At 67.4% G+C, this 12,180-nt stretch overlaps 1 protein-coding gene across 1 annotated transcript in view; it reads left to right on the forward strand.

Annotated features, from left to right (window-relative positions):
• The window catches only part of KIRREL1 (kirre like nephrin family adhesion molecule 1), an 18,461-nt gene that overhangs the window by 5,262 nt on the left and 1,019 nt on the right, over nt 1–12,180 (forward strand). The window contains exons 3-15 of the mRNA XM_026046616.1: nt 7,144–7,349; nt 8,149–8,298; nt 8,601–8,758; nt 8,839–8,989; nt 9,138–9,243; nt 9,336–9,484; nt 9,566–9,693; nt 9,774–9,900; nt 10,307–10,407; nt 10,482–10,680; nt 10,760–10,867; nt 11,477–11,616; nt 11,704–11,781. Of these exons, the coding sequence (XP_025902401.1) occupies nt 7,144–7,349; nt 8,149–8,298; nt 8,601–8,758; nt 8,839–8,989; nt 9,138–9,243; nt 9,336–9,484; nt 9,566–9,693; nt 9,774–9,900; nt 10,307–10,407; nt 10,482–10,680; nt 10,760–10,867; nt 11,477–11,616; nt 11,704–11,781 (1,801 nt within the window). The remainder of the gene's footprint in view (nt 1–7,143; nt 7,350–8,148; nt 8,299–8,600; nt 8,759–8,838; nt 8,990–9,137; nt 9,244–9,335; nt 9,485–9,565; nt 9,694–9,773; nt 9,901–10,306; nt 10,408–10,481; nt 10,681–10,759; nt 10,868–11,476; nt 11,617–11,703; nt 11,782–12,180) is intronic.

Genomic DNA, 12,180 nt, shown 5'->3' on the forward strand with positions numbered 1-12,180 from the left:
CGGGTGCTGCTGCTCCGGCTTCGCACCCAACGGTCTCGGTTCCGATAGAGCCCAATGGGGCGGCTGCTCCGGTTCCGGACCCCCCAGACCCGGCCCAGGACCCCAAGGCGCCTGGGGGTGACACGGGAACCCGAGGGGGGGGGGAACCCATGTCCATCCCCCTGCCCATCCAAGGGGACCCCCCCCACCTCGGGATGGGGTATCCGGGACCTCGGTGCCCCCCCAGCCCGGGGCTGGGATGGGGGGGGCAGCCCCAGACCCCCCCCCCAGGGGCTGAGCTCCAACCTCTCCCTTTGCCCCCAGAGGGGAAACTGAGGCAGGAAGCGCCGCTCTCCTGAGGTCACCCCCCCGGAATGGGGCACGAGCCCCCCCCCAACACGTGCACTGAGCTCGTGGGGTCTGGACCAGGCCGGGGGGGGGGCAATTCCTGGCGCTGGGGCAGCCCCCGCGCGGCCTCCGGCGCTTCCCTGCTGCAAAATCCAATCTAATTCTTAATTAAGGGGGCGGCGTTGGGAAGATGCTGGAGCGGAGAGGGGGGGGAAAGGGCAGCGCATGGAAGTGGGGTCAGGAAGAGCCGGCAAAGCCGCTTGGAGCCCCCCCGGGGGCTCCCGGTTCCCCCGCCCCGTCTCCCGGTACCGGGGCTCCGGAGGCTCCCGGGAACAAAAGCTCCCGTTCCCGCTCGGAGCCACGCGGAGCTCCCGGCGGAGCCCGGCAGCGCCCTCGGCACCGAATTCAATAACTCTTGGCTGAGGAAGGGGGAAAAAAAAAAACAAAAAAAGAAAAAAGAGGGAAGAAAGGGAAAAAAAAAGGAGGCACCCGCCTGGGCCTCGGATAAACAGCGCGGCAGCTCCGCGGGCACATTCCTGCGCCAGGGAAGGATGCGGATTCCCTGCGCGGCCCCGCGGTGCCCGGCCAGGGCCGCCGTCCCGTTAAGTTTTCCCTGCTCCCGGAGCGGCGATGCCGGGCGGGAAGGGGGCCGATGTCGCTGCCTGCTGCTGCGCCGGGCTTTGCAAAGGGAGAAATGGGTGCTGGGATGCATGTGCACGCGTGTGCATGTGTCTGTGCATGCTTGTGCATGCATGTGCGTGCTCTTGTGGTCGTGTCTGCACGCTCCAGCATTCGTGTGCATGCTCGTGCACACGTGTGCATGTGTCTGTGCATGCTTATGCATCTGCTTGCATGCTCGTGCATGCTGTTGTGAACGTGTCTGCATGCTCCAGCATGTGTGTGCGTGTGTCTGTGCATGCTTGCACATCTGTATGCATGCTCGTGCATGCATGTGTATGTGGATGTCCATGCTCTTGTGCTCGTGTCTGCACATTCCAGCGTTTGTGTGCATGCTTTTGCACATATGTGCATGCTTCTGCACACGTTTGCATGCATCTGTGCGTGCTTGTGCACGCTCTTGCATGCGTGTGTGCATGCATGTTCACACTCTGCACACTTCAGCATTCATGTGCACGCTCATGCACACATCTGTGCATGCTTGCACATCCATGTGCACGTGCATGCATGTGTATGTGAGTGCTCTTGTGCTCGCATCTGCATCTCCAGCACTCGTGTGCATGCTCGTGCACACATGTGCATGCTTGTACACGTGTGTGCATGCGTGTGCACGTGCAGGCGCGTGGCCGGGGGCGCCGGCTGCGCCGCTCACGCTCCCACCACGCTGTCCAATGGGTTTCATCACTCTTCATTCCGCACTAAATAATTTTCCGTATCTTATCTAAATGAAACCCATTATTCTTCCCCCCATTTCAATCACACGCCGTGATTGCGCCTCAAATTGAAATATTTATTCATTTTCTGGGCGATTCTCTCTCTTTTCCTCTTTCTCGCCCTGGCTTTTTCCTCCCTCTTGCTTTTCCCTCCAGGAAGAGCGGCGGAATGGGAATGCAGCGGGGTAGGAAAGGGCTTGTTCGTGGTATTTGGGCTGCGCTGAGACCCGGCGCATTCATTGCATGCGCCGCAGGCGGCCCGGGCATCCCTGGCAGCAGAGAGGGAGGGAGGCCGGATCCGGCTGCTTCCGGAGAGGCCCGGAGAGGCCTCGAGGCCGTGGCCGCGTTTCCGGCACTCCGGCCCGGACGGATGCGGCGGGAGCCACACGTGTAGCGAGCGGCAGCGGGTCTCAGGCTGCCCTTGCTGGGGTAAGGGGCTTTGCCGGGAGATGCTGCCAGCTGGAGCGTTCCCGGAGCATCCCGGGAAGAGGAGACCGTGCAGGGGTTGCCGGGGCCTGCATCCCACAGGGAAATGCGTGCCGGAGAAGCCACCGAGATGTCTCCCCGCTTCCCAGCCGGCACCGAGCCCGGCAGCGCCATTCCCGCGGCCGGGAATGCTGCCCCTTCCCGGCTCCGGCAGCCGCCGCCGGCCACAGGACGAGCAGGGGCCCAGGCGTCCTGGCAGCAGCCTCTGTCCGTCGGGAGGGCTCCGTGCATCCCGGAGCCTCCCGGAGCCGGGATAACAGCGGCCTTTTCCATAGAGCCGCCCTAATTCCTCGCCCTACCTCCGGCCGGGCATCCAAGCGGCCTCCTTTGCTTTTTATTATCTCTTAATTAATCACTGCAGCGCTCGCGCTTAGCTGATAATTGAGGTCCCCGGGGGCCGGTGGCTCCGCTCCGGATCGTTCCCGCCGTCCGGCCCCGTTCCCGTTGCAAGAGCTCCGGAGCGGTGCCGGACACAGGGAAGAGTTAATGGGATGGGGGAGCGCCAGGACCCGTTTTGGGGTGAAATCCTTCGGAAAAAAGGCCAGCGGAGCGGCTGTTGCGGGGCCGGAGCGGGTGCCGGCGCTGCCATGGTGACGGGTGCCTTCGGATCCGCCCGGGAATGGGAATGCGCGGAGGGGGAAAAGGCGCAAGGAGGGGAGCAAGGAGGGAGGCACCAACTTTTCCATCCAGGCGGAGAGCGGTTGTGCGCCTTGCGGCGTTGCCATGGGAACGGCGGGGAAGGAGCCGGCGCCGGGTGTGCGGGGAGCGGGTGTGCAATGGGAGCGGGTGTGCAATGGGAGCGGGTGTACGAGGGGAGGGGGTGTGCAATGGGAGCGGGTGTGCAAGGACTGGGTGTGCAAGGAGCGGGTGTGCAATGGGAATAGGTGTGCAAGGAGCGGGTGTGCAATGGGAGCAGGTGTGCAATGGGAGTGGGTGTGCAATGGGTGCAGGTGTGCAAGGCGAGCGGGTGTGCAAGGACTGGGTGTGCAAGGAGCGGGTGTGCAATGGGTGCAGGTGTGCAAGGAGCGGGTGTGAAGGGAGCAGGTTGCAATGGGTGCAGGTGTGCAAGGGGAGCGGTGTGTGAAGGGAGTGGGTGTGCAATGGGTGCAGGTATGCAAGGCGAGTGGGTGTGCGAGGGGAATGGGTGTGCAATGGGAGCAGATGTGCAATGGGTGCAAGTGTGTGGGGAGCGGGTGTGCAAGGGGAGCGGGTGTGCAATGAGAACGGCTGTGAAGGGAGCAGGTTGCAATGGGTGCAGGTGTGCAAGGGGAGTGGGTGTGCAATGGGAATAGGTGTGCAATGGAGAGGGTGTGCAATGGAGCGGGTGTGCAATGGGAATCGGTGTGCGGGAAGTGGGTGTGCAAGGGGAGCGGGTGTGCAATGGGAGCGGGTGTGCAATAGGTGCAGGTTGTGCAAGGAGCAGATGTGCAATGGGAATAGGTGTGCGAGGGGAGCGGGTGTGCAATGGGAGCGGGTGTGCGAGGAGCGGGTTGTGCACGTGCTTCCCTCGCCCGGGTGCCGGGAGCAGCCGGTCCGGCCTCCGGCAGCGTCTCCCGCGCCGGGCGATTCCTACGGAGCCGCCCCGGAGCGCCGGGCCCCGCTCCCTGCCCCCCGCGCACTGGGACACGGCATCTCCACACGGAGCGATTCCCGGCTCCGGCATTCCGCCGGCGCCGCGAGGGTTAAGCGCCGGCTCCCTTCGCGCTCCCTCATCTTCCAGAGAGCCTTGGCAGGAAATTCCTCAAATTCCAGGCGCGTAGGATCATCGCGGGCCGCGACCGCAGAGCGCGCGCCGGAGCGGGCGCCAGGGCCGCGCGCGCCGGCAGCACCGGGGGGACACGGGATGCGGGACGCGGGAATGCGGGAGCACGGGATGCGGCACCGTCCCCCCGCACCGGGAGCATCCCCGGCTGCAAGCACCGCTTGGCGCCATGCAGAGGCTGGGCACAACTCAGCGCAGCGATGCCGGCCGGGATATGGGGGGACACAGCGCGGGAAGCGCCCGCGGGGGGGTCCCCATTGCCGTGCCACCTCGGCCCGATGTGACAGGGAGGAATTCGCTGGAATTATGGTGGGAATGGAGCCCAAGCTGCCCCCGTCCCGCTCCGCCGGGATGGATCCGGGCGGCCGCTCGTTATTAGGAATCCGCTCATTAAGGCAGCGGGCGCCGGAGCTTTTTTTCTGCTTCCCTCTTTTTCCCCAAGGCGGAACGGCCCCCTCCCCTCTCCCCGTCCCCGCGCACACAGACAAAAGTCTTAATTAGACATTGTTCCTAACGGGGCTGATGCACAAATTAATTAGGGGCGGCCAATGGCAGCCCCCGAAACGAAGGGGGGATGAGGAGGGTGGAGGCGCCGCCGCAGGGGCCCCTTCCCGCTCCGGGGGCTCTTCCCGCAGGGAATGCCGGTGCCGGCAGCAGGAGCCTCCGGCTGCTCCGGGCCGGCGGTGCCGCTTGTGCTTCCCGCGCAGGCAGAGGTGTCCGTAGGGATGAGCCCTGTGGGATGTGGGAGCGGGTGGCTTGGAGGGATCCCGGCTGCAGCGCCCTGTGCGCCTGCACGCCCGGCCTGGCTTTGCACGCGTGTGGGCACGCACATTCCCATGCATGCACACGCATTCCCATGCATGCACGTTCCCATGCGTGCACACACGTGCACACACATTCCTGTTTGTGCACACACATCCCCATGCATGCACACACAGCTGGAGCGCGCGCAGCCGGAACGCGCACACAAATCCGCGCTCTCCGGCCCTTCCCGAGCCGCTCCGGCCCATCCGGGCGCTTTATCCTTCTGCCTGGCTGCTCCTTTTGACGGGATTAACGGCAGAGCCGGCCACAAACTTGGGCAGGCGGGAAGGAGACAAAGACTCCGTCCTAAACAGGGGGGGACTTTTTCCCTAGGGATCCCGCTGGGATTCCCAAGCTGGGAAGCCTCGGGCGGCAGCTCCCGGGGCCGGATCCTGGAGCGAAGGCTCCGACCTCAGGAGGTTGGCGGGTCTCCGTGTTATTAGACAGGGAATAGCAAGGGATGTTGAGGAAGGAGAGACGGAGTCCGGCTCCCCCGCTGCTCCCGCTGCTTCCCAAGCGGCTTTTAATTGGAATTTGCTTTGCTGGTTCCTCGGGCCGCGGGTTTGCACCTAATTGGCCTTGTCCCCCTCCCTGCTCTTCCTCCTCCTCCTCATCAGTGGCCCGGAGCGTCGTCTGGAAAATTCCCGGCTTCCCTTCTCCCCACGGATCCCTCTTTTCCACAGGGAAGGGCCCAGCGGCGGCCAGAATATTGCAGCGACCGGGAATGGAGCCGCTCAATTTAATGGGAGACGGGGGGTCAGAAGCAATTGGGGGGCTGCTCTTCCAGGGAGGAAGAGGAGGAAGATGAGGAGGAGGAGGAGGGCAGCAAAGGCCCCGCCAATCTCCTCCTCATTTGTTTTGATAATTTTGCCTTTTTAAGGAAAAAAAGGGAAGGAATGGGAGCATCCTGTCCCCGGAGAGCTTGGCTCCCGCTGGCTTCCCGAGCGCTGGGTATCCTGGCGTTCCCGGAAGGAGTGTTCCCAGCCGGCAGCATTCCCAAAGGCGGCACCGGGATGGGGAGCCCGTGGGAACAGGGGGAGCTCAGCGCCCCCATCCAGGCCCAGATTCCCATGGGAATCCCAGGATTGGCCCGGAATCCCGCAGCATCCCGGAGCAGCAGCAGCTCCAGGATAGGGAGAGCCTTGGCTTGAGCTCGCAAGAGCGGAGCCCGGCGCATCCTGGCCGTCCCCGTGCCTCAGTTTCCCCGCGCAGAGCCCAATCCACTTCGCTCCGAGCAAACCCAGCGCTTCCCGCTTCTTTCCCCCCCGTTTTTCCCAGTATAAATAGAAGCGAGCGAGGGAAGCGGAAGGGGGAAAGGCTTAAATTGAAGAGCGCCGCAAGAGGAAGAGGAAGGAGATAAAATAATATATATATATATATATAAAAGTCTGGCGCGAGGAGATTTAGCTCCATCTGAAAGCTGTCAGGGCGAATAAAAAGCTTTCCTTTGATCCCAGAGTTTAATAGCGGGAGGAGAGAGAGGGAGGTTGGAGCAGCAGCCCTGGGGCTTAATCAGGCCGGCGCTGGATAAATAGCGGGAGACAGGGCCGGGAACGCGGCTCCGGGCGGGAGCCGCTGCTCGGAGCGGCTGCGGGCACAGGCGCCCAGGCTGGGATGCAGGGATGGGGTGGGATTGGATTGGATTGGATGGGTGGGATGGGGTGGGATGGGGTGGCTGCCGGCTCCAGGCGCTCTCCGGAGCTGGGGGATTCGGGATGATTCCCGAATCAGGATCCTGAATGCATTCGGGATGGTGCCGGGAATTGGGGGGGTTACGGATGCTGTCGCCGTCCCCGCCGTCGCCGGCAGCACCTTCCCTTTGATGTCGGCTCCGGCGCCGCCTCCTTCCCTCCTCGCCTTTATCTCCCGCTCCTTCCCCGGGATCAAAGCGGCCCGGCCGCCCCCGGCTCCCGCTGCCCGGGGCTCCCGGGACCCCCATCCCGGGGCTCCCTGGGAGCATCCCGGCACCCTGTGGGTCTGTGTCCCCATCCCTGTGTTGCCACGCGGCGGGTCGGTGCTCCGTAACGGGGGACGTCGGGATGCTGCGGGATGCCGGAGCGGGCGCTCCCGGGAAAAGCCAGGGCTTGGCTGGTGGGATCAAAGGCGGCCGCGGGCTCCGAGCGGAGGCTCCGCAGGGACCTGGGGACACCAAGGGGACGCGGCGGCTTCGGAGCCGCGGGCTGCTCCTCCCGGGAGGCATCTCCGCCGCCGCGGGAATTTCTTTGGGAAATGTTTGGAGCGGGAGCAGCCCAGTGCCTGCAAAGGGCCCAGGCGTCCGGGCGCACGTGGCCCATCCCCGGGTCCCCCCGCCGGGATCGATGGCGCTCCGCGTGACGGGGATCGATGGCGGGCGGAATGACGGGGCGGCGGGAGCGGGCGGCTCCATCCCGGCCCTATCCGGGCTCATCCCGGCTCGTCCCGCTCCGCAGCCGGCCAGCCCCGCTTCGCCGAGGAGCCCGAGGACCAGACGGTGGTGGCCGGCCAGAGGATCGTGCTCTCCTGCGTGGTGCTCAACTACTCGGGCATCGTGCAATGGACCAAGGACGGGCTGGCGCTGGGCATGGGGCAGGGCCTCAAAGGTAAGGGGGGGACCCGAGGGGGGGCCCGGGGTCACCCCCACGGTGACGGGGCCCGGGGTCGCCCCGGTGCTCCCGGCTGCGCCGGGGTGCAGGGGGTGCTGGGGTGTAGTGGGCACYGGGATGCAGYGGGCACCGGGATGCAGCGGGYACTGGGATGCAATGGGCATTGGGATGCAGCGGATGCCGGGATGCAGTGGGCATTGGGATACAGTTGGTACCGGGATGCTGGGGGCACCGGGATGCAGTGGGCACTGGGATGCAGCGGGCACTGTGATGCAGTGGGCACTGGGATGCTGCGGTCGCTGGGATGCAGTGGGCACTGGAGGCACTGAGATGCAGTGGGCATTGGGATACTGCAAGCATCGGGATGCAGTGGGCACTGGGATACTGTGGGCACTGGGATGCAGTGGGCACCGGGATACTGCGGGCACTGGGATGCTGCGGTCGCTGGGATGCAGCAGGCACTGCGGGCACTGGGATGCAGCGGGCACTGCAGGCACTGGGATGCTGCGTGCACTGGGATGCAGCGGGCACTGCAGGCACTGGGATGCTGCGTGCACTGGGATGCAGCGGGCACTGCAGGCACTGGGATGCACTGGGCGCCGGGATGCAGTGGGCACCGAGATGCTGCGGACCCCCCGTGCCGCAGGCCCCCACGTCCCTCAGGGCCAAGGCTGCCCGCCCCGGCTCCCGCTCCCCATTCCCGCCTCCCCATCCCGGGGCCGCTCCCGAAGCCACAGCCGGGGCACGGAGAGCCCCGGTGGGCACCGGCCTCATGGGTCCCCCCCGTGCCCCGCAGCGTGGCCCCGCTACCGCGTGGTGGGCACGGCGGCCTGGGGCCAGCACAACCTGGAGATCAGCGGCGCCGAGCTCTCCGATGACGCCGCCTACGAGTGCCAGGCCACGGAGGCGGCGCTGCGCTCGCGCCGCGCCAAGCTCACCGTGCTCAGTAAGCGGCGGCGTTCCCGGCGGCGTTCCCGGCATTCCCAGCCTTCCCAGGGCCCCCAAGTGCGGCACGTCGGGACTTTTGTGCCTTGTAAAACGGGGGGAATAGGGAGGCGCGGTGGGAATGTTGTGGGAATGGGGTTGCGGGGGCGGCTTTCCTTTATTCCCACCCTGCTTCCCGCATCGCCCTCATTCCCCCGGCGCTGCGGGTGCCCTTGGGAAGCGGGTGGGAGGTGGGGAATGGCCCTGGCAAAGCGGGATGGGCGGGAATGTTGGGGGGGCGCTGGTGGCACCGTGTCCCCGCAGTCCCCCCCGAGGACCCCACCATCGACGGGGCGCCCGAGATCCTGCTGCGCGCGGGGACGCCCTACAACCTGACGTGCCGGGCGCGCAGCGCCAAGCCGGCCGCCACCATCGTGTGGTACCGCGACGGGCTGCAGCAGGACGGCGCCGTGGCCAGCACGGTAGGGTGCCCGCGGCCCCGGGCGCCGGCGGGCTCGCCGGTGCCGCCGGCGCCGACGCGGCGTGCCGTGCGTCGCCGCAGGAGCTGCTGCCCGACGGCAAGCGGGAGAGCACCACGAGCCGCCTGGGCATCAACCCCACGGAGCTGGACGGCGGGCGCGTGTTCTCGTGCCGCAGCGCCAACGCCGCCGTGCCCGCCGGCAAGGAGGCCTCCGTGCGGCTCAACGTGCACCGTGAGCACCGCGCGCCGGCCGACACCGACCTCCAGCGGCCGCCGCGGGAAGGCGGCGGCGGGGGGGACCGCGCGGGATGGGCAGGGGGTGTCCCCCCCCCCCCGGCGGTGGGTGGCCCTGCAGCTCCGTGTCCCCCCTCTCCGCGCAGACCCGCCCACGGTGACGCTCTCCATCCAGCCGCAGACGGTGCAGGAGGGCGAGCGCGTGGTGTTCACGTGCGCCGCCACCGCCAACCCCGAGATCAAGGGCTACCGGTGAGGGGCGGCGCAACCGGGGTGCCCCCCCCCCAAAACACCCCTTCCCCACATCCCTAAGAGCCCCCCGCACGTGTCCCCCCCCCGCCAAGGTGGGCCAAGGGCGGCGTGGTGATCGAGGAGGCCAAGGAGAACCGCTATGAGACGCAGGTGGACTACTCGTTCTTCACGGAGCCCGTGTCGTGCGAGGTGCACAACGCCGTGGGCAGCACCAACGTCAGCACGCTGGTGGACGTGCACTGTGAGCGCCGGGCTGCGGGTGGGGGGCGCCCAAGGGTGCCCGGGGTGCCGCGCCCCGGCTCAGCGCCCGCTCGCCGCGCAGTCGCCCCGCGCATCGTGGTGGACCCCAAGCCCACGACGACGGACGTGGGCTCCGACGTGACGCTGACGTGCGCCTGGGCGGGCAACCCGCCGCTCACGCTCACCTGGACCAAGAAGGAGTCCAACATGGTAGGGAGGCCGGGCCGGGGGAGGCCCGCGCCGGGGCGGCCTCCGCGGCGGCCTCGTGACGCGGCGCCGCGCGCGCCCAGGTGCTCAGCAACAGCAACCAGCTGTACCTGAAGTCGGTGACGCAGGCGGACGCGGGGCAGTACGTGTGCAAGGCCATCGTGCCGCGCATCGGCGTGGGCGAGCGCGAGGTCACCCTCTTCGTCAACGGTGAGCGCCGCGCCGCGGCCTCCTCCCTGGGGCCTCCTCCCCATGGCGGCCTCCTCCCAATGATGTCTTCCTCCCCACGGCATCCTCCCCATGGCATCCTCCTCGTCGTGGCATCCTCCTCATAGCATCTTCCTCCCTAGAATATCCTCCTCCCTATGGCATCCTCCTCCTCACGGCACCTTCCTCCCTGGAGTTTCCTCCTCCCCACGGCCTCCTCCTCCCTGCAGCCTCTTCCTCCCTGCAGCCTCCTCCCCACGGCCTCCCCCTCCCCACGGCCTCCTGCTCTCTGCGGCCCCCTCCTCCCCACAACCTCAACCTCCCCTTGGCCTCCTCCTCCCCACAACCTCCTCCTCCTCGCCCTTGGGCGCGGCGCCGTGCCCGCTGACCCGCGGCGCCCCCCGCGCAGGGCCGCCCATCATCTCGAGCGAGGCGGTGCAGTACGCGGCGCGCGGCGACCGCGGCAAGGTGGAGTGCTTCATCGGCAGCACGCCGCCGCCGGACCGCATCGTGAGTGCACGGGGCCGCGGCCGCACCGGTGCCCGGTGCCCGGGGAGGCTCACGCGGCCTCCCCTCGGCGCCAGGCGTGGGCCTGGAAGGAGAACATCCTGGAGGCCGGCACGCTGGAGCGCTACACGGTGGAGCGGAGCAACACGGGCGCCGGCGTCCTCTCCACGCTCACCATCAACAACGTGATGGACGCCGACTTCCAGACGCGCTACAACTGCACGGCCTGGAACAGCTTCGGGCCCGGCACCGCCATCATCCAGCTGGACGAGCGAGGTGGCGGCGGGTGGGCACGGGGGGACGTGGCGCTGGCGCCCGGCCCTGGTTGATGCCCCCCGTGTGGCTGTGCCCGCAGAGGGGCTGCCCGTGGGCATCATCGCCGGCGGCACCATCGGCGCCAGCGTGCTGCTCGTGGCCTTCCTGGCGGCGCTCGCCTGCGTGCTGTACCGGCGCCGCAAAGGCAGTGAGTGGCGGGGACGCGGGGACATGGGGATGTGGGGATATGGGGACGTGGGGACATGGGGACGCAGGGATGTGGAGACATAGGGACGCAGGGACACGGGGATGTGGGGACACGGAGATGTGGGGATGTGGAGATGTGGGGATGCAGGGACGCGGGGACGTGSGGATGTGGGGATGTGGGGACATGGGGACRCGGGGACGTGGGGACGCAGGGATGTGGGGACATGGGGATATGGGGACGTGGGGACACAGGGACGTGGGGACACGGGGACACGAGGACATGGGAACATGAGGATGCGGGGACGTGGGGACATGGGGATGTGGGGACACGGGGATGTGGAGACATGGGGATGCAGGGACAGGGACATGGGGACGTGGGGACATGGGGACACAGGGATACGGAGACATGGAGATGTGGGGACGTGGGAACACGAGGACACGGGAACATGAGGACACAGGGATGTGGGGACGCGGGGATGCAGGGACCTGGGGACGTGGGGACACAGGGACGTGGGGATGTGGGAACACAGGGACATAGGGACACGGGGACGTGGGCACATGGGGATACAGGGACACGGGTGGGCCCCTGAGCGCCGCGGCGCCCGCGCAGGCCGCAAGGACGTCACCCTGCGCAAGCTGGACATCCAGGTGGAGACGGTGAACCGGGAGCCGCTGGCGCTGCACGCGGAGCGCGAGGACGACGCGGGCAGCGTCTCCACGGCCACGCGCGTCATGAAGGCCATCTACTCGGTACGGGGGGCACGGCGGGGACGCGCGGGGCGCCCCCCGGCACCGCCCGGCACCCGGCCCCGCCGCATGGCGCCCCTGTCCCCGCAGTCCTTCAAGGACGACGTGGAGCTCAAGCAGGACCTGCGCTGCGACACGCTGGACACGCGCGAGGAGTACGAGCTCAAGGTGCGGCGGGGCCGCGGGGCGCTCGGTGGCACGGGGCGCTCGTCATGTGGGACACTTGGTGGCACGGGGCGCTCGGTGACTTGGGGCTCTCAGTGACGTGCGGTGCTTGGTGGCACAGGGTGCTCGGTGGCACGAGACGCTTGGTGACACGGGGTTCTTGGTGACATAGGGCACTCGGTAACACGGGGCGCTCAGTGACATGGGGTGCTCGGCATGGGGCACTTGGCGGTGCAGGGCGCTCAACAGTGCGGGGTGCTCGGTGACACGGGGCGCTCAGTGATGTGGGTCACTCGGTGACATGGGGTGCTCCGGGACTTGGGGCGCTCGGTGACGTGGGGTGCTCAGCGTGGGGCACTCAGTGACGTGGGGTGCTCAGTGCCACGGGGTGCTCGGTGACAC

The sequence above is a fragment of the Nothoprocta perdicaria genome, unplaced genomic scaffold (assembly GCF_003342845.1).
Source record: "Nothoprocta perdicaria isolate Ctin4 unplaced genomic scaffold, notPer1 scaffold_450, whole genome shotgun sequence".
Lineage (NCBI taxonomy): Eukaryota > Metazoa > Chordata > Aves > Tinamiformes > Tinamidae > Nothoprocta > Nothoprocta perdicaria.